Source organism: Monopterus albus, unplaced genomic scaffold (genome assembly GCF_001952655.1).
Source record: "Monopterus albus unplaced genomic scaffold, M_albus_1.0 scaffold40.1, whole genome shotgun sequence".
Taxonomy (NCBI): Eukaryota; Metazoa; Chordata; class Actinopteri; order Synbranchiformes; family Synbranchidae; genus Monopterus; species Monopterus albus.
Window position 1 is genome coordinate 2,824,582 of NW_018127920.1, and position 22,331 is coordinate 2,846,912.

A 22,331-nucleotide genomic window follows, 5' to 3' on the forward strand; every position below is an offset into this window, starting at 1 on the left:
TTTTTCAGTATCTAATGACAGGACTGCATGGCGCTGATTCTCTGGCATATTTTTACCTCCACCAAGGAGGTTATGGTTTTGGTTCTTGGTGTGTGTGTGTGTGTGTGGGTGGGTGGGTGTGCTCGCACATTCTTGTTAACAAAAACGTGTCTCCCAGTGCGACAGTGTGTTTCATGGGATTTTGGTCAGCAGGATTACGGACAAACGGCTGCATGGATCATCACCATACTTGGTACAGACACTGGTGGGGATCAACCCTAGAAGTGATTAGATTTTGGCTGAAAAAGGTCAAGATCACAAAAAATAATAATAACATAGTGCAAATAAAAAAAATCATATCTCTGCCAGAAGTTTTCAAAATCATATTTTGTTTGAAATTTAACACACATACCTAAAGTAGCAATGTCTGTCACCAGACCAAATTTCAAAATTAACATTGAAAACCCCATCTAACGCATATTTTCTGCCATAACTCGGCCTATAGTGAAGACCAAACCCTGAAATGTTCAGATGATCCAGATCTGAACTAGATCAAAGACTCTAGGACACATTTTGTGTTGTTCTGGAGCTCATTTTTCACAGGAAACCCATATGTGCCTTAGGGAGGTACGTGGGCTCTCTGAGCACTCTTGTTTAGCAAACAATATGTCCAACAGCCTATGTGTGTTAAATAAAATTTTTCATTAGGTTTTGTCAACAAATAATTCACATAAGAGTGTACAACACCCACAAAGAAACAAAATAAAAACAAAACCTAACAAATATACAAACAAAATTCTCCAGTCCCAAATACTTATGCATATCTAGTGATCAATCAAATACCTTATTGTACCGTACCTCACTGAATTTCTAAGATTACAGGGGACTCTACACAAAGGAGCACTAACCCTTTTATAGTCCTTAGATCTGTTGATAGATAATCTAAAAGGGTGACCAGACTTTCAGAAACACCCCATTGTCCTCCTTCAAAGCAGACCATATTCTTGGTCTTCTTCATGGAGTAAGGTACTCTTGATCTGTCTGTACCATAAAGTGATATTAAGTGGGACAGTCTTGGTCCATCTGAGCACTGAGAACTTTGTATACATTTCTGTGAGTAGGCCATCAGGTCTGAGTGTCCTTCCAGTATTCATAGCCATAATGCAACTTCTCATTATCTATATATCATTTTTTTCTAGATTAAAGTTGGGAATTGAAATTGGTCCAAATCCAGGTGGTCAGTTTTAAAAGACCTTCATAATATTTTCTAAGGGCAGTCATTAGCTAATAGTCAGTCATTAGCTAATAGTCAATAATCATCAACCATAAAAAGTTACTGTATATGATAATCATTTGTAATATTTAACAGACTTGTCTTTTGGAGGCTTCATAGCATATGTCAGTGTTAGAATTAAGGCAGTTTGAAATAAATACAAAAAAACCCCAGCACAAAATAAATTGAAATAAAACAAATCATTAAAAAAACTAATATAACTGTCGTATTTGGTTTAGATGGTGGACCTGGGCCTGCTGCTTCATCCTGGATCCTACTTCAGAGACCTGTGGAACATTCTGGACTTCATAGTTGTCAGTGGGGCGCTGGTGGCTTTTGCGTTTTCGTAAGTTCAACAACTCTTACCTTTCTGTTCTTAAAAAAGATGTCTCCAATTTGTAAGCTGCTGCACCTGAACATCAGATGTGGAAGATACATCAGATGTGTCAGGTGTATATACAATATGCCAAACTTCAATGAGGAATTCCATGTGTAATTTGGACTAACTCTAAACCCACAGAACCAGCTGCAGGGCATAATTTCATTTAGTTATCATTTAGTTATTCAGAGAGCTAGAATTATAAAATGTAAACACCAGTATGGTGTTTTCAGGTGACAGTCTTTTATGTGATAGTTCTACTGTTGCAACTGTATTATAATTCAGGTGCATGTGTGAGTGTTGTGCAGTGTGTTTATTGACATGATCCTGTCCCTGTTTCTGTCCTGGGGTCGTTTTGAAGGAGCTTCATGGGGTAATACCTCCTCTACCTCTCCCATCTTGCTTGAATTGTCATTATCTGTGTTACTGTATGTACTGTATGTGAGAGAGAAAACATACATGGCTTACACTGCAAAAACAAGTAATTTCCTCACATATTCAGTCTTACTTCTTGAAGTGTATCTATGGCAGGTTTTCTTCAAGGACATTTCATAGTATGAGCAGTGCGTCTCTATTGTATACAAGATACCATTGTTTGTTACTGCTGTTAAGTAAACATGAATGAATATTCCTTTAAATTACAACAAACATCATTTGGCTTAGTTGTTTAGTGAATTCCAGTACTTATTTTACAAATATGCGTGTTGGATTTAACTAAACCTTTTCTGTGTACTGTATGGAATTTTATTTGTGCTTCAGATCTTTGACATTCACAAGTACAGAAATGAAAATGTGAAAGTTGTACACAGATAAGAAAAATTTTGTTGAGAAATTATAGGCAAAGAAGAATTGCAAAGAAAAAAAATCTTTCTCTGTTCCAAATGTCTCGTCATTCACAATTGAGATACAAATATAAAGCCGTGCACCTGTACTTCAGTCATTTCCTATATGCCTTGAATTAAATCATGACATTTCATTTTCCTCAATACACAACACGTATAGAAACTACATTTAAATTCTAGTGTAAAGTAGGAAATCACCTCATCATCACTGATTTCTTTTTGTGCCATTGTCGATTATGTTAATCGTAGAAAGAGTCAAACAGCAAAGTCATGTCAGAATGACAAGATATATCAACATCAGCTGCACAAGTGTATTTTTCCTTTACAAGACTGTAAGACATGCAGTATATGAAGTGAAATTGCTTGTGAGGATGGGACTTTTTGCAGTGTGCTCTGTTGTGTCTGGGACATATTCCCATCTTGCAATCCATCTAGACCTTCCTGTACTTGACCGTCACGTGCTTGGCTGAAGGTCGTTCCTCCATGCTCTCATCTGCTGCACAGGGGCATGTCACCTGTGTGGTCATCATCCTTATCTTCCCCAAGCTTCTGATGGGAGATACTTTGATCACCACTTTGCCTGGACTGGAATGATACCATCATTTTCACATTCTCTCTTTCTAATTCACCAGAGGCTCACTTACTGTAACAAGCAAGCTGCTGCCAGAGGACATGAGTATGTCTCAGGGAATAACCATCTTCTCTGTGATCTGAGCATGCGTATAGATGCATTCGATTAGACTGATAGACTGAATGACGTGTACTGTGTGCTGCTAACTTTAGGATTTTTAATGCTGCCCTATGACTATACTGTCACATCACCTCCACTTACATGCAGTGTGTTCTACACTATCCTATTTAACATGTACAGTATCTGTTTGACTAAGCATCATCCTGCAGTCAGGAATATGTTTATATGGTTCGGTTCCAAACCTGTGCTGAACAGCACTTGTGAATACTGTTTCATGAATGAAATTCTTATACAGTACTTCCAGAGACAGACAACTTGGGTAAATGTTCAGTATTAAATAAATAAGACACTATGAAATGATGCTAACCACCCAGTGACCTACAGTAGCACTATTTATAAGGAGTTATATCATTAACTAGCTACAGCACTACAGAGCTAACTACTGGACATTAAATTGTGTGGTTACAGCTTATGCCAAAAACTCCTATTCAAGACTGGCACAACTACAGTACAGTATATTGCTAACTATGTCGATGCTGGTCCTGGATGTTAATACAGTCATGGCCAAAAATATTGGCACCCCTACATTTCTTTCAGATAACACACCACTTCTACCAGAAAACTGTTGCAATCACAAATTCTTTAGTATTCTCATGTTTCTTTCTTTTGTTTGCATTGGAACAACACAAAAAAGTAGCTGACTCCACCTTTGTGTGGTGTGGACCACACTGAGCATGGAGAAAAGAAAGAAGAGCAAAGAATTGTCTGAGGATTTGAGAAGCACAATAGTGGAAAAGCCTGGACAGTCTCAAGGCTGCAAGTCCATCTCCAGAGATCTGGCTGTTCCTGTGTCCACTGTGCACGACATTGTCAAGACGTTTACAGCCCATGGCTCTGTAGCTAATCTCCCTGGATGTGGACGAAAGACAAGAATAATCGATGGATTGCAATGAACGATAAAGAACCTCCATCAATTTCCAAACAAATCCAAGCTGACCTGCAGGCACAGGGTGCAACAGTGTTAGCTCGCACTGTCACCATCTGAATGACAAGGGACACTATGGTAGGAGACCCAAGGGGCCCCCACTGCTGACACAGGAACATAAAAAATCCAGACTATAGTTTGTCAAAACTGACCTGAAGAAGCCACAGCCCTTCTGGAAGAATGTCCTGTGGACAAATGAGACTTAAACAGAGCTTTTTGGTCGAGCACATCATTCTACTGTTTTCAGAAAATGAAATGAGGCCTTCAAAGAAAAGAACAGAGTCCCTACAGTCAAAAACGGTGGAGGTTCACTGTTGTTTTGGGGCTGCTTTGCTGCTTCAGGCTCTGGATTTCTTGACTTTGGCATTATGGCATTATGAAATCTGAAGACTACTAATGAATTCTGGGGCACAATGTAGGGCCCAGTGTCAGAAAGCACCAGAAATGGTTTCAGACAATGAGCTGGAGAGTTCTGAAATGGCCAGCGATGAGTCCAGATCTAAATCCCATAGAGCACATGTGGAGAGATCTCAAAACAGCAGCTGGGAGAAGGAAGCCTTCAAATGTGAGAGACCTGGAGCAGTTGGCAAAAGAAGAGTGGTCTAGAATTCCAGTAGAGATGTGGAAGAAAGTCACTGATGGTTACAGGAAGTGATTGATTTCAGTTATTTTGTCCAGAAGGTGTGCAACCAAGTATTAAGTTGATGGTGTCAATAATTCTGTCCACTCCATTTTTGTAGTTCTGTGTGGAATGGATCGGATTTGACTTTTTTCTCTGCTTTTTGTGTTGTTCCAATACAAACAAAAGAAAGAAACACGAAAATGCCAAAGACTTTGTGATTGCAACAGTTTTCTGGGAGAAGTGATGTGTTATCTTACAAAATGCAGGGGTGCCAATATTTTGGCCATGACTGTAGATAGCAAATTTAGGACTCTTTTACAATATTCTCACTTTAAACCAAGTCAGCTTGAAACATTAAAAAGTAAGCTGGAGATTGTTTCCACAGCCTCATGGCTTTCTATTTCTGTTTCTATTAGTTCTGCCTGAAAACAATAATCAATTGTTACTAAGGATTCTGAGTGTTATCTCTACCACAGTTGTCATGGCAAGCTGCATATGGGCTGTGCAAGATCAGTGAGGGGGCAAGGCTTAGTGAACAGTCAGTCCAACCAGTTTATTTCAATATTCTTTAAAAGGACATAGTAGAATAATGGCATTGAATTAAATTGATCTCCTGTAATCTCTCTGATTGTGATACGAGGCAGGAAATACCATTTGATAATAAAAAGCTAAGTTTAAAGACATTCCATATTTTAAGTTTTACAGTTATAGTTTATGTGTGTGTATTTACTTTTGATTTTTCATAATGTCTCAATTATTTATTTAATATTGAACCCTCTGGATCTCCTTGGCTGTGATTCTGAGTTATTTCGCATCAAGTCCTGAGATTAAATCAAACTCAAACAAATTATTTGCGAGGGCTTTTTGGCTCCAGGTCACTTCTGTTTCGGCAGTTACAGTTGCAGTCAGTTTGACTGACAGCTGTCATTCACTCACCAAGCATGTCTCCAGAGCTCATTCTGCCTGCCTTCCATCTGATTGACTTCCTGTGACAAGGACATCAAACCATAGCATTCCCATGTAAGATAAATCTGTGACTCTGTCATCTCACCTACTGGAACCTCTCAAGTGCTGAGCTCAGTCTGCAGCTTTTTTGGGCATTTCACATTTCATGCTGCAAACTGCAACCATGCCTTTTAATGTCAGCTTCAGATGCTAGTGATAACCCGGTTTTCAGAGCTGGGATGATATTTCTATCATTTTATTGTAATTATCAGTATCAGTAATTAGAGAATCTCCCAAGAGGCCTGTTTTGTTGGCATTTGCTCTTTCTCTTTGATGTTTTGGTTGAGACAGAGAAATTGTAGCAGTGTGCACTTCCAGAACAAGTGCTGAGCAAGTGCCTGTGTTAATTGCCAAAGGTCTTGATTTGTGTGTTACTTCAATGATAGGCTGCCTCCTAAAATAACAGGCACATTCAGTTCCAATCACACCTACTATTTTCTCCTCATATGGCCTGATACACTGTATTTGAATCCATTGTGGAGCCTATTCTTTACTGGGATTTATCTAGTTGTCTGCTACCAACCAAAATATATTTACATATAATTTTACATCTGTTTTCATTAATAGAAACTGTGTTGTCATATGATGCAAACATATGCTTTATTTTGTTTGTGTGTGTGAAGCATAAATCTGCTGTACCTTGTTTTACCACTGTTTTCCCCCAAGTAGAACGCAACAAGGTGTGACCAGGTGGGGAACCTCCCTATGCCACCCTGACCCCCACCCCCAGCCCCGCCCCATACCCATACCTTACCCCACCCCTTTTCCCACCAATCCAGCCCTCTCTAACCACCCTTGCTTTTATGCTTAGATCAGCTTTATGTATAAAATACATCAAATGCCTTTTTAATACAATCTTTGTCTGACAGCTTTCAACTGAAACCTGCCTCTGCCTTCCAAAACCACTGATGGTTTTTAGCCATTTCATTCCAAAATACTTTATTGCCCTTTTGAATGGATATCAAACTTAGCACTTTCTATTTTTATTTTCTATTTTCTAGGTCATAACATCTATAATGGGTTTTTAATGACATGGATAATTATTTTAATCATTTCCAGTTTTAGTAATAACCACTGAAAATCAAAAGGGTAATTTTAAAGTCTTTATATTACATCTTGTAATTTACATTTACAAGGAATCGTGTCTTAAAACTGTGTTTTTTCTCTTATGTTGGTCAATCTATAGTTTTTCACAGGAGGGAAGACCTGTTTACACTGAATTTCCCTCCTTTGTAACTTAGCAACATGAAGTACCTCAGTAACAGCAGTCAGTGATGGTAGGAGGTAAATGAATGAGAATGAATCACACAAAGCAGGTTAGAAAAACACATTTATTTTTGTTTTTATGAAGACTGAGAAAGGCCTAGTGAATACAATGTTATGTAAAGATGAGTAAGAAAAAAACTGTGCTTCTGACACACTGATTTATCAACAGTGTGTGTTTTGGAAGAAGGAAACCCACTGGTTTCTGGGAGGAAGCTTCAAATAAAAGTCCAACCATGAGAAGCCATGTGTTCAGATTTAGTAGTTAGTGGTTCTTCAGAAGAGAGTGCTCTTCAGTACCACCCTGCCACTACAGTAATTGGGGAGCGCAACACATAAATCAGACATATTCTTTTAATTTCTATGGTCTTATTCTTACGCCATCCATCCCACATAAGATGCAAGGAAGAGATGCAAGGAAATAATGTGAGGAGAGAAGAGTTGAGGAAACACACTTTTAATGAAATGAGACAACCTTTCTTCTGACTCATCATCTGAAGCAACATCAAATTTCTGATGACAGTGGCACAGCTGGATTAGCTGTCAGTCCCAATGTGTGTTGTACATCAGACTCATTATGAAACCTTTTCAACTTGTGTGAGTGCATTTTTGTTGCCTAGGGCCAATTCCCACTAGCGCCTGTGCATGGGCATAATATGCATTTGTTCCACCATGTGGTTCACATTCAGTTTGAAAACATCTTTACAGAATAGTTGCTTCATACCTTTTGTGGAACGAGGAGCTTATTACTTAATCAATGTCCGCATTGGGGGTGACTGTGGTTCAGTGGGTAGAGCAGCTGTCTCCCAACTGGAGGTTTGAATCTCGGTGCCTGCAGTCCACGTGTTGAAGTGTCACTGGGCAAGACACTGAACCCCAAAGTTGCCCCCAATGGTTAGAGCCGTTGGTGCTGCAGATGGCTTGTGTGTAACATATTTGGCCAAATAAAGGTGATTATCCTTATATTATTATATAAGTAGTCCATTAAGACAAACTTGAAAATAATCGGAACCCATCCTTTAAATCATGGGGGCAGAGAGAGAGACAGACAGACTCTGGGTGTGTAGTGGAGGTAGAATGACAGCAGGCTTGAGAGTGATGAAAGAGGGTCCAGCTTTGTTGTCAGTCCAGGAAAATGAACAGCTGTGGCTTCAGCCACATCTGAGCCCAGTGTCATCATTTGAACCTTCACATCTCCCTAAGTGTCTAACAGGCTTTTGTCATATTTTATCCCTTGTATCCTGACTATATCTGGGTGTTGAGGGCTATTCTTCTGAAACCTTTCAGAATATCTACTATGAGGTTGTTTCTCTAGCCCTCTTCAGTGTGTGAGTGTGTAGTTTAAAAACACCAGCCCTATTGTATGTCTCTGTAAACACCTGCCAGACTATCATCAGAGCATGGAAGCTGTTGTATGTGGTTGTGATTGGAGTAAAGGGAACTCATAAGGCCACAGGGAAAGACAGAAACTAGATCATAATATTACATGGATGCCATGCTGTTTATCACCCCATAGCTAATTGCACTGCTTCTCAAAGTGGAGTCCACTGTTCTTTGGGGGTTTCTAAAGAGCTTGTATTAACATTTAGAACTGTTCCCTATATTTAATGTCAGAAAATGTTCTAAAAGGAGACATTAAAGAGTAGATACTGTACATTACACTGTTGCCACTGTTATCTTTCTTCAACTGGCCTAATTGACAGGTGTATTATAATGGTGCTGCATCAGTATTAATGCGGGCACTGTACTACTGTACCAGACTGATGTGATGAAAAGGGGGTTGAGTCTCAAGATGAAGCTCTCAGTTATCAGTTGATTTATGTTCCATCTCTCATGTACAGTCAAGATGTTTGGGCACTGACCTTAAGAATGGGTTCACAGAATTCATCCATCGAAAAATCATTTAAAACCAGCAGTGTGCTTAATGTGAGATATCTCAAAAATGAACACCTTCAAGAACACCATCTCTCTGTACCGATCAAAGTACGTGTTCTATTGATAACTTTAATCCCAAACAAAAAAATGTGTGAGCGTATAACTTCGGTTATAAAATGTGCTCTCCCAATAATTTTTTAACATTGTCTGTTGGTTCACAAACCTCTGACTTAAAGAGACTCACACTGAACCTGATGTGACCCCGTAAAGAAACACATGCGCAGACTGTCCCGGCTCCAGGGCTGACAGAAGTCACTGTGTGTGTGTGAAGGTATAGACAGGATCAGTCTGGTTGCACTGTCACGCACCTGCAGTACATTTGATAATTGTTTAGACCACTGTGATGGCATTTCTCTTTACTGTCAGGATTATTACAAACTAGTCAAATGATTAATGGAGAAAATAATCAGCAGATTAATCCATAATTAACATAATCAATAGTTGAACTCAGATACAAAGTAGTTCAAAAGAACTCCACCTCAACCAACTACAACAGCCAAGTCCTGCTTTTACATCAGCGCATGGGTGATATAATATATCCCATACAGCTATAGTATAGCTTTTTTTCTCATTGAGTAGCCTACTTCTTTTAATACTTTAAGTACATTTTTGTGATAAATCTTAATTTTACTTAACATTTTCAATGCAAATCTTTTGCTGATAACAGTGTGATATTAGTATTTTTACTTAAGCAAAGGATGTGAATACTTCTTCTATTACTGGTGCTAGCATGCAAACCAACATGCTTTAGTTATATGATGTTACAGTTATATCATTTTTCAAAAATCATTCTCATTCTTCTGAGGGTTGCTGTAGCTGATAATAGTAATTGTGTAATATCATATACTGTAATACCATGAAACCATGATATTTTCGGAGGTGGTTATCATACGATGAAACTCTCCTACCGTTGGAGCCCTACTTTCCTGTGTGGAGTGGGTTCAACAGGTGGTTCAACCATGTGATAACAGTGCATCCTGGACACCTCCCTTTAGATATTTTCTAGCATGTCCAAAAGCAGTTAACCCAGGGGGAGGTCCAGAATATGCTGGTGGATTTTACAGATGCATGACAAACTAGAGGAAAAACTCATATAAAGTGACCAACATAGAGTTTTTAGTAAAGCATCTCTTCAGGTCTCTGTTGGAGGGAGGAATCATCCTTCTTCCAAAGCAGATTCCCTCACTGTGTCCAACACGCTGTTTTGTCCTCATTAGGCTATTCAGTAACCTAGAGCTGCAGCCATCAGTCAGTTCATGGAGAGAAAATTAGCCACCAACTATTCTGAAGAAAAAAATCACCAACATTTTCTGGTTCTGCATTAATGATTGGAACTGATGCTTTTCTTTGACAGACATGAGAATATACTGAATATTTATATATTTTCTCCAGTTTTTGACATTCTTGGATAAAAATATAAATCAAATAAACAAGAAAATATGCAGCAGATGAATCAGTGACACCTGATTAATTTATCTAGTAGAAAATTTCTACTCAGTTATTGGCATTTATTTACTGTGAAACTACAGTAAATCGTGTTGTATCATAACATAAAAGTTGGCTGTTGACTCTAAATTGCCCATAGGAGTGAGTGTGAGTGTGTGGTTGTCTGTCTGTCAGCCCTGTGGTAGCCTGGTGACCTGTCCAGGGTGGTCCCCGCCTCTCACCCAATGATTGCCCCACCAACAAATGTGATGAGCACATTCACCTCACACAGTGACATCTGCATCCATTAACACTCCAATTCTGTGTATCTTGCCACTTGCTACAACAGTAGGAATTTTATTCCATCATTTACAGCTGACATTAAGAACAGCTATAAAGATATTAACCTTTAGATTGGATGATACAGCATAAGAACTAGTTGATTTGAAGCATACAGTACACTCTAGCATCTATGGGGATTTCCAAGCAATCCGGATCCACTCTTTGAAAGCATTTGCTGCTGGTGGAGCTCGCATAAACAGCTTTGTCATTTACTCTATAGTGGTTGGGGAGGCCAGGCTCCCATGTTTATGGGTGTGGACAGAAGAGCACTCTAAACCTCCGTGGGCAAGTGTCAAAGAACATATTGTAGAACTAGCCAAGAGGAAGCAAACAACCTTTTTTTTTCTTGTGAAGACACTGTGAGGTGCCACAGATACTGTCATTGTCTTCCATTCACCACATGAGATGAAATGAACAAGTGCCCTGCCTAGTGCTCATTGTTTTATCTATTATCGAACTGATATTATGTACAGTAGTCTAATCTTGGCATTACACTGCAGCAGAGATGGGAGTCAGCTTGTTCCACAGTAAATAATAAATAAGCACCATATGAGTTTTTGTTGTTGCTAAACGTGTTGTATTTACTGAGTATATTAAAAAACTATAGCAAAGCTAATCTACTTTAGATTCAGATTATTTAGACATACAGCATACTGTATGGCAACAACCACACAGCTGTCACCAGAATGTAATTCAAATATTACCAGTTGGTGCATGGACATACAGTATATGGCATTATGTTTTCTAACTGTTTCCTAACTACTTCAGACTGTAAAAACATCCCAGACAACATTCAATTGGTGGCATTGTATGGCATGTGAAATGACCAAAACAGTGGTAGATAATGGTGTGCTCATGTAGAGCACAACTTTTCTTATTCATTGTTATGAAACAGAAAAAAAAATCAAAGGCCTTTGAAGTTGTAGGGAGTGATCTTAGAAAGTTAGTCAGGTATACTATACTATACTATACTATACTATACTATACTATACTATACTATACGGTAGGTAAGCTCTAGTGTTAGCATGTTAGTGAAGAGAAACCAAAGCTCACCCAACTGGTAAAAAAACAGTAGGTTTGGCCAAATGTTTAAAAACAGTTAAGGACAGGGCCAACCTAACATGTAGGGACAGGTCATCCCAAAGTTTTGGGGCTATGGGTGAGAAAACGACAGAAGGGACAACTAGGAGCAAATGGTCAGCAGATCTAAGGGCTCTCATGAGGCAGTAAGGTACAGTGTTTAAGACGTTCCAAGCGAAAGAAGGGGGCTAGGCCATTCAATTCCTTAAAAGCCATTAAAAGAACCTTAAACTATATCCTGAAAGAAACTGGTAGCCAATGAAGCGAGGCCAGGGCAGGAGTAATATGGTCCCATTTATGAGAATGGGTTAACAAGCAAGCAGCAGCATTCTGGATGAGTTGTAGTTATGGGATACACCGGTATAAAGAGAGTTACAGTAGTCAAGGTGACTTGAAATAAAAGCTTTTTTAAAATATTCCTGGGAAGAAAAGGTTTAACCCTTGATGAAAGCCTCAACTGAAAAAAACTGTAGCTAATTAGCATTAATTTGTTTGCCTAATTTAAAATCACTGTCCAATATAAATCAAAAATTTTTGACAGACGGTTTTAGAAAGGATGACAGGGAACCCAGGTTCAGAGCAGGATTGGTGCAGGTGGAATTTGGAGTAAAAATTTTCAACTTTGTTTTACTTTCATTTAAATTTAAGAAATTTGCGGCCTTCCAGTCTTTAATGTCAGTTAGGCAGTCATTGCTGTGTGACTATTTTAAACAGTCTATTTGCCCTGTTAGACTATTTTAAAATCAAAAGGAATGATTTAAAAAGTAAATGGAAGTTTTTATAAACAGGATTATACCCCTTTTTCTAAGAGTGAGATGAGAAGATCAGTGTCACTGTCTTGCCTATACTCTGTTAACTACAGACATGGTTAGCCCGGAAGCATAAAGTCTGCTGCAATAATGAATTGAGTGCCCCCTTTGTGAAGTGAAATGTGAAGCACTTACTATTGAAGGCTCTTCCTTGATCTGCTGTGGCATTAAGTACAGGAGCTGTAGTTCAGATGTTATATAATCTAAATATATTGAAAATAGACAAACCATAAGTAATTCCAGCCAACTAAGAACAAAATATGCCATAAAGTGGCTGAGGTTTTCAGTCTAAGAATTGAATGGCCTGAGGGAATGTACTTCTTTTAATAGAGTTGCCTGACTCTCCTCACAGAGAGGACAGTTGGCTTCTTTGACCCACAATGCCCTCAGTGTTTGAAAACGTTTCTCAGGAATTATTTAATTTAAAGCAGAATTGTAATCAAACAATAAGCAGAAATATGAGGAAGGACACTCCAGATGTTTTAACACATGGTAGAGACACAGGCACTTTGCGTTATCCACTGATCTGTTCCCTCTATATGCAAACTGATTTTGATGAAGTTGAATATAAGACAGAAATCTGTGAACCAACTGTTCAAAGGCCTTTATTATGACTGAGGTGACTGCTACTGATCTGTAAGAATTTAAATGATAACTTTTTTTAGGCACAGGCATACAAAATGTGAAGCACCTTGGACTGCTTAAGTGATTCATTAAAAATAAAGGTAAAATAAATGCTAACTGGCCTGCACAATGTTTGAGGGTAGCTGCAGATGCATCCTATCATGCACCACAACCACTTCCCACTAGTGTGGTAACAGAATTTTGTCAGGTGGAGTTTTTGTTGATACCCAGAACAAAACCCATGAACCCAGCTGATCTGATTCAAAAGCAGAAACGCATGTGACATAATTATTATTTCAGCTATCATGTTAAGTTTAAAGAGTGCAGGTGCTCTGGGTAATAATTCATAATCCATTAGTTTTTCCATATTAATTAATATATATTTTCATGAATGAAAATATGATGACATGTAATACCTCATTTGAAAGACTTGTAGACACTTTAAGACTGTACTGGGCATTTCCGGATACAATTCATGGTATCTCCATGACGAGCTTAGCATCTTGCAGTTAACAGTTTACCTGCTAGCTTGCACCTATCTTGTCTCTCCAAAGTAAAACATAGTTTGTGGGCCAAAACTAATATCCATGGACAACTGAGGGCTAATTTTGAAGAACAAAAGTCTACTGATTAATCTGATAAGTTTTCACAACTTGTCAGCAGTAAGCAACCTTGAAGAAAGAGGCAGTGCAGCAAATTAAGGAGTCTGACAAATGAAAACTTTGCAGACATCAGCACACGCCCAGGAGCAAAGCAAACCAACCAGCAGTTTTCTATGGTCTAAAATGAAAGATCTATGGGTGGGTCAATGAAATTAGCCTATAAAAAACCTGTACTGTTGTACAAGCCCCATGCTGGTTTTATTGACAGCTACAGTTGTCCAATAATGTGTAGCATGAAACCATTCAGGGATTGAAGCCAGTAAAATTGCCTGTCTAAACATGTGTATATTTATTTAGGCCTGTGGAGCAAACGGCCATAGCATGTATTATCCACACACTGTAGATATGTTAATGGATACATAGTGTGAATTTCACACTTCTATCCTATTTAATGACTGTCCTACTGTATTTGAAACATGAAAATAAAAGACAAAAAAGTGGCTAGCTTTTTCTGTGTTTAAAACTTCACCTGCTTAACTGTAGAAAGCCTATGAGTAAAAAACATACAAAATGAAACTCCAGAGTATTATCTTTACAGATCTTTAATGCCATGGACATGCACAAGCTCTAAAGCATTTTGGAATTAAGTTTTTTTTTAAATAATTAAAAAAAAAGAGCATATAAAATACAGGCAGATATGCATTTCACTCCAAAGGGTTAAAATCTGAAAGCCATTGTCTGCCTCATGTGCTGTTTATTAGTATTAGTAATGTGGAAATGTATTTATTTATTTATTATCATTACATGTTGTTGATAAACAATTTTATGTGTGGTCTAACCGTGTTTGCTTTCCACAGGGGGACCAAAGGCAAGGACCTCAGCACTATCAAGTCACTGAGGGTTCTCCGAGTACTCAGGCCTCTCAAGACCATCAAACGTCTGCCAAAACTCAAGGTTCTGCTCCAGAGTTTGTTTGTTTTTTAGTTTGTTTTTCTTCATTTTAGCTAGGATAGTGCAGCTCAGCTGTGATTAAAACTGAAAATCTTATGGAAATGCCAAAGGAGCATTTGTTTTATATACTGTACATGTGTGTGTGTGTGTGTGTTTAGCTGGTACATATACAACTAAATTGATATTGATGGAGCTAACCTGAAGTACACTGACTACCTGGTGTATGATAACCAACAGTTTGCTTCTTCTTCTTCCCTACCATCTTGACACACTGCTGAAATTCCTTGGTTCCTACTAATGATGTACTGTAGATCTTTAAAATTCCCACAAATATTGAATTTAGTTTACAAAAAAAAGGGTCAGTGATTTCCTACAACGGAGGACTGGGCTTTTGTTAGGGCCTATTTTCAGCAGCAGATTAATCCAAATTTGGCGTACTTGCCACAGCCGGACAGTGTACAAACTACAGTACACTGTGTGTGTTTGTTGTAATGAGGGAATACTGTATGCCACCCGGTGTGACAGTGTGGTTCACTGATGTGTTTTAATAGTTTTTGGACAAAAATGGAGCTTTATGGCACAGAGGAAGACGATACATCATGATGTGAATACACAAACAATACTTGTTCCATAAAACACTGCAGTAAAAATTTGAAACTAAGTCATTATTATAATACAGTCCATTTACCATTATTACATCATTTTAAATAAGCTCAGCAGAAACCACAACTTGCTGTTATCAGCCACAGTATATTCATGCTTATCTGAAAGATACTTCGTTTAAGTCTTTCTGCACTTTATTGCCTTCAGCTCTGCTCCATCTGACTTTTTTACTGTCCACCCTAAGTTTGAATTGTTGCAAAGTAGTAATTTTATACAAGCTTTTAAACTGTTAGCTGTATGCTTTATTACTTACAAGCTAGTGCCCCACATTGTCCAGACACACCAGCAAGCCAAGCCAAGCCAAGCGTAGCTGAGAATTCTCTCAGTATTCCTAGTATAGGCTGGGCCTGCACAGGTCCCACTTAGAATAAGATTCAGATGAAGAGTAGCAGTTTAAAGACAGTACTGGTTAAAAAAGAAGCATGTTAACAGAATTTTCTACTAGCAGAATTAATAGAAAATAACTCTCACTTAAGTTGAGAAATAATTTTCTCCAAACAAAAATATTTTTGTGTGTCCTCAGGCGGTGTTCGACTGTGTGGTCAACTCTTTAAAGAACGTGCTCAACATCCTCATTGTTTACATCCTCTTCATGTTCATCTTTGCCGTCATTGCAGTTCAGCTCTTCAAAGGAAAGTTTTTCTACTGCACAGATGCCTCCAAGGGCCTGGAGAAGGACTGCAAGTTGGTCAAAAATCCCCAAGTTCCTTGTTCCTTATTGTTGGAAATGTTGTCTTTGTAAACTGTCAGATATTGGTGTGATTAAAAGCAGACCCTCTGCCTATAGTAACCCCACTCAACTTTATTTATGCCTTAATGTCTTCCAGAGGACAGTTCCTAGATTACGACAGAGATGAGGTAGCTGCCATGCCCAGAGAGTGGAAAAAATATGACTTCCATTATGACAATGTGCTGTGGGCCTTCCTGACCCTGTTCACTGTCTCCACTGGGGAGGGATGGCCAACGTAAGTGCTGCTCGCTTGACTCCCTCTTTAGGTTAAAGACATATCCTGAATGTCACGTCTAGGATGATAATTCACTGTTCATGTCACATCTAGGATGATAATTCACTGTTACAACATACTGTAATTGTTGTAGATAATTCAAAAAACACAGAAAAGCCTTGTGCTGCTGTGGCTCAGGTATTAGCAAAATGTTTTCTGTTGGTTTTGCATAGTGCTAAACTTGTGTTTGCATCCACATGGTGATGGATGTAAGCCCGGATTTCACTGTCCCTTTACAGTAGCTCTAATTTGGTCTCCACTGATGCCCCCAAAAAATGTAATCTTTTTGTCTAAACACAACTTCCTTCCCCTGCTAGAGACAATGTTAATGACCGAATCAAACTGTAAACTTGCAGGCCATAAAACCAAAACCATGAGCTGAAGCACACCTGTCACTGATCAATCACCAGCTGAGATAGTTTCAAGTGGAGTGCTCTAGGTCACTCAGCAGTCTTACTCCAGCTTGTGATAGGAAACACCAAAGTTAATTATTGACCTTACAGTTAGTAATTTGGATAGACCATTTTAATGCAGAGTTAGAGCTAGATTTGTGTGGAGTACAGAGTTTATGATGACTATTGCTATGAGTGACATCTTTCACATTGCATGTTGTTTTATTGACATTAACATTACACACTAACATTTTAGCCATTGTTAATATAAGAATATTAATTAGTGCAGGTTTGAGGCTGTTTAACAGAAAATTACAGGAGCATTCTGTGTCACTCTGTGGCGCACACGGTCTACTGTGGCCCTGGAGGGCTCTGGATATTTATGAGTCAGGGAGGGTCTAAACAAACACGCTACTGAGTTGCCAGTGTTGTTGTAGTTTGATCCATACTAGAGAATGTCTCAGGCTCTTCTGCACTAATATTCATTACTCTCCTTTTATTCTGACTCTCAATACTCCCCCAACTTTCTTGAGGTGAAATACTATAGTAAATTGCTGGAGAGCCCATTTTTAGGAGAAACACTGAAGATCAATGGGACAGTGACAAGTCAAACTCAAGTACTGTTCTAGACAAAATAAAAAATACACCCTTGTGTATCACTACCTTAGTGCTACTACATGTCCTACATATAGATACACATCCTTTCAGTATCATGCAGTGGAGGGAATAAAGACTGAGTCACAAATGAAGGAAATGGTGTTGGCAGGATTTCATAAAAGGAACACACTAACCTGTCATCTTTCCTTTACAAGTCTCTAGCTGGTCACTTGTTCATTAGGACCCTATGTAAAGAGCTGCTGGTATCTTTGCACTGCTTTTCATTACTTTGTTCTGTGAGTAAGTTGCTGACAAATGATGTTCTGTAGCTATAAAGTGCTAGACTGGGGCTTCTTCTAAACTACAGTACTATAACCCTTGTATTGAAAATATGTCTTCATATCATTATTGCTGAATATTAATCCCATGCCTATTATACTATTTGGATTGTAATAGGCATCAGAATATTTGTTTTACTGCTGCACTGGAGTACATTACAGAGTGAATATCTTGCTGTATCATCTGTTTTACTGCTGCACTGGAGTACAACATTACAGAGTGAATATCTTGCTGTATCTCACCTCGTGGCTCTTGTGTGGTGCTTTAATCTCTTTGCAGTGTCTTGAAGCACTCTGTGGATGCCACCTTTGAAGACCAGGGTCCCAGTCCAGGCTACCGAATAGAAATGTCCATCTTCTATGTGGTCTACTTTGTGGTCTTCCCTTTCTTTTTTGTCAACATCTTTGTCGCTCTGATCATCATCACCTTCCAGGAGCAGGGAGACAAGGTCTTGTCTGAGTGCAGCTTGGAAAAGAATGAGGTAAAGCACAGACATCACAAGCAACTCTGAGCTTTATTTTGGCATCCATAAACGGTTTTATTTCATCTCTCCCTTTTGTTTGCTGGACATTCTCAGTGGAAACTCTGTGGAGCTCATGTTCTTGGAGATATACAGTAACCAAACTGTTGATTTGTCCAAACAAATACTATGCAGATTGGTGACATGGTGTGATTGGCAGCTGTGATAGCTGCTTAAAATGTTTAAATGTGGTTACAGTTTGAATGATTCGAAACCTCTATACACCTCTATACACACACTGATTACATCTTTCTTAGTCCAGCAAAGAATGTTCCTCAGAACAGTCGAGCAACTCTCACAGGTATTGTAAATATACACGTTGATGATAAATTATAGGAAAAACCCCAAATAAATGAATGGAGAACCATATAATAACAAATGCAAATGTTCCTGTACAGGACAAGAGGTTTCAGAAGAATGGTGTTCATCCTCCAGTAGAATTTGAAATACTTGCAGAATATATGACAGCAATACTGCCCGCAGACATTAGCCACACATCTATTGTGAACAAAGGAGGCCCAGCAAGTCTGACTAAACACACACGCACAACCAGTCACAGATAAAGGTGTGGACAGAGTCGGTTCCTGGTCTCACTTTGCCATTCATGTTGCCCTCATCCATCATCTCATTCAAATGTAGCATTTCCGTTCATTTCTTTCCCTTTGCCGGCTGCAGAATGAATCACCTAGGCTTAACTTTCTGATGAATGTCTGGTTCTTTTTTTAGAATAGGAGCACACAGGAATTGATATTTTCTCAAGACTTGGATGTGACAAGACTATTATCATAGCCTATTTATTGCCCAGTGTGTTGTCTCTGTATTTACTCAGTCATTCATTATGTGCTCTTATTTTGGCTTGTGAGACTAAAAAAAATCTGTGTATGTGTGTCAAAACTGTTGTTATATGTCTTTCATGTTTCCAGTAATCTTTGAGTCTGTTCCTTGCTAATCAGCTAAGATGCATGTTAATCTAATCCTTTATAGTGATCCACAGGTATTAAACAATTAGTACCTGGGACTGAAAACTGTTCAGTTCAGTTCAGTGTATTTTATTATGCACCATGGTGGAAATCTGTCTTTAGCTCCCCATACTACAAACACACACTCAAAATACATCTTATAGAAAAAATAACAAAGTAACATATCACTAAAAATACAGGCCAACAAATCATATCACTAAAATATATTAAATAAAATCACTCAGGGCAATGAAGACCATAAATAACTGCAAAAATCAAGTACAGACTCATATCTGCATTAAACATTCTACAGTTGCTTATTCAATAGATTGGATGCTTTTGGTACAAATGAACCTTTATATATCTTTAGTTGCTAGAACTTCCTTCAGTGCACAACAGAGTATATTAATAGAAAATGTATTTTTTATCCACTGGTCACTGAGGCTTGGGATAACTAATGAAGACAGTGAAGCAGAGGTGTGGTTTCTCTGTTACAGAGGGCTTGTATTGACTTTGCCATAAACGCCAAACCTCTGACGCGCTACATGCCCCAGAACACACAGTCCTTCCAGTATAGAATGTGGAAGTTTGTGGTCTCAGCCCCGTTTGAGTACTCCATCATGATCATGATTGCTCTCAACACTGTGGTACTCATGATGAAGGTAAGAACCTTTGAAGAGGGTCTTAATAATACACTGCAAATTTGATATAGTTGACTTTCAACTGTTTTATGAAGTCACTCCCGGATACATTAGTTCAGGAAAGTAAAAGTTGGACAATTTGACACATATTCTCATTCCCTTTCTCACTGAGACTTAGATGTTCAAAGTGATACCTCTCTCATGTCTGTGCATTAAATATGAAGATACAGTGAGCAACTGTTTAGCTTAGCTTAGCATAAATACAGAAGGAAACAACCAGTCTGGCTCTGTCCAAAGGTAACAAAATCTGCAAACCAGCACCTCTGAAACTCACCCATAAACAGTATGTTAGCCAGATATAAGAGTGGTATTTATCTTCTCATATGATTCTCAGTGAGAAAGCAAATTGTCAAGTTGTCTTTTTAATTGTATTACACCCACAAGCCAGCAAGAAAAACCTGAAATGCTATTCACCTCTGTTTTCCAGTTCCATGGAGCTCCAGACTTCTATGAAGCAATGCTGAAGAACCTCAACATAGTCTTCACCATTCTCTTCTCTCTGGAGTGTATCCTCAAGATCATTGCTTTTGGGCCTCTGGTGAGTGACATTTTTAAAATAAGACTAAATGTCCTCAATAATAAATAACTAATGATTTTGGAATGTTGTTTCTCAGAACTACCTAAAGGACGCCTGGAACGTGTTTGACTTTGTGACAGTGTTGGGCAGCATCACTGACATCCTGGTGACTGAAATCAATGTAAGAGCACCCACTCCACCCTCTGCTCAGCAGGGCTGAATGCACTTTATCCAACGCTGTTGGCATGGTAATGAACTGGAGCAAGGATAGCCTGTAAAGCAAGCTTGATGGAAACAAGCTAACTAGCCACATCAGCAAAGACTGTGACATGGCACAACATGGCATGACATGGGGGATTGTTCGCGGGTATTTTGTTGATAGGAAGGATTCATCATAGAGGGCCGATAAAAGAGCTGAGGATGGGCAGCTACACGTCAGAAAGTAACCTTTAACATGTGGGTTACACTGGAGCCATACTCTGCTGTGCTGTCTATGTTTGAGAGTTTCTTTATTCATTCCAGGCTGTTACTTTCAGTGCACTTATTGTACCTGTGAGCATGTGTAGACTGTGAAGTAGCCTTTGACTGATATATATGTGTATTTGTTGACTTGTATCACTTTATGTTGTACAATATGCTCCTGTTCTTGTGCTTCTTCTTCTTCCATTTTCCTTTTTATTGTTCTTACTCTGCCACTCTTTACTCTCTCTCTTTCTTAATATCTCTGTGTCTTTTGTCTTTGTCTCTCTCTTTTCACATTTACATGTTGTTGCTTGTCATCACTGGTGTTGCCATGCCCTGGTCCCAAACATCACTAGACTACGGTGAGTGATTTTCTATTGCCATTCTCTGCTCTTAGCTTGCATAGTGTTTTATTAGATACTGTATATAAAATTTTAACTTCAACAATTTAGCATGCTGGAGAGATTTTGAGAAGAGGCACTGCAAAGCTGATGCACCAGATGCCCACATATCATGACTAATGCCCCCTTTGAAACATCTACAGTAACTTGTTACATATAGTAAATGTGATGGCAATCCAACATGGTGGTCTTATGTCTACAGTTTCTGAGTCACTTTTATTGTCAAAAATGACAACCTGACTGAGTTGGACCAGTAACATTTCTGTTCAGTATGGCACAAATCTGAACTGAATGTAATTTGCTAACACACATTTTTCAATATTGAGTTGACTTTTCCTCACAGTCAGTACAACCGCAGTCAGTACAACAGCGATGCTAGTTAAGGTTAATGGTTGCTGTTTTAGGTCATTGTGTTATGAGACAAAGGTTAGTGTTCCAGTAGATTTGATCCTGTTATGAGTATGAAATGTTTTGGTTGCATTTGTGCATGTTGGGTGTTAGATTAACTGTTGTGCTGTTGTGAAGATGTGGTTTGTGAATTGTAAATGTAATATATGATCTGCAACACAACAAGCTTATACAGTGCACACAGAATAAAAACTGTGCATGGCGTTCTGTTTTCTAGAGAACTGTCAAGCCTGGTAAAATGTATTTATTTATACAGTAGCCCAATATCACATAGTAGAAATTTGCTTCAGGGCGCTTCACAGTTGGTACAACTTGTGACACCCTCTGTCCTTACAGTAGCTTGAATCAGATAAGGAAAAAACATGGAAGAAACCTCAGGAAGAGCAACAAAGGATAGATCTCTGTACCTAATGTATCTTATACAAGAAAATAAAATCCATCCATCCATCCATCCATTTTCTTCCGCTTATCCGCGGCCGGGTCGCGGGGTCAGCAGTCTAAGCAAAGATGCCCAGACCTCCCTCTCTCCAGACACTTCCTCCAGCTCCTCCGGGGGAATGC

The 22,331-nt window shown here is 38.7% G+C and overlaps 1 protein-coding gene across 1 annotated transcript in view; it reads left to right on the top strand.

Moving 5' to 3' along the window:
* The window catches only part of LOC109959665 (voltage-dependent N-type calcium channel subunit alpha-1B-like), a 163,498-nt gene that overhangs the window by 98,366 nt on the left and 42,801 nt on the right, over positions 1 to 22,331 (top strand). Inside the window, 10 exon segments of the mRNA XM_020599203.1 lie at positions 1,492 to 1,598; positions 1,993 to 2,004; positions 6,446 to 6,466; positions 14,714 to 14,810; positions 15,994 to 16,154; positions 16,298 to 16,435; positions 18,082 to 18,283; positions 19,779 to 19,943; positions 20,410 to 20,520; positions 20,597 to 20,680. Of these exon segments, the coding sequence (XP_020454859.1) occupies positions 1,492 to 1,598; positions 1,993 to 2,004; positions 6,446 to 6,466; positions 14,714 to 14,810; positions 15,994 to 16,154; positions 16,298 to 16,435; positions 18,082 to 18,283; positions 19,779 to 19,943; positions 20,410 to 20,520; positions 20,597 to 20,680 (1,098 nt within the window).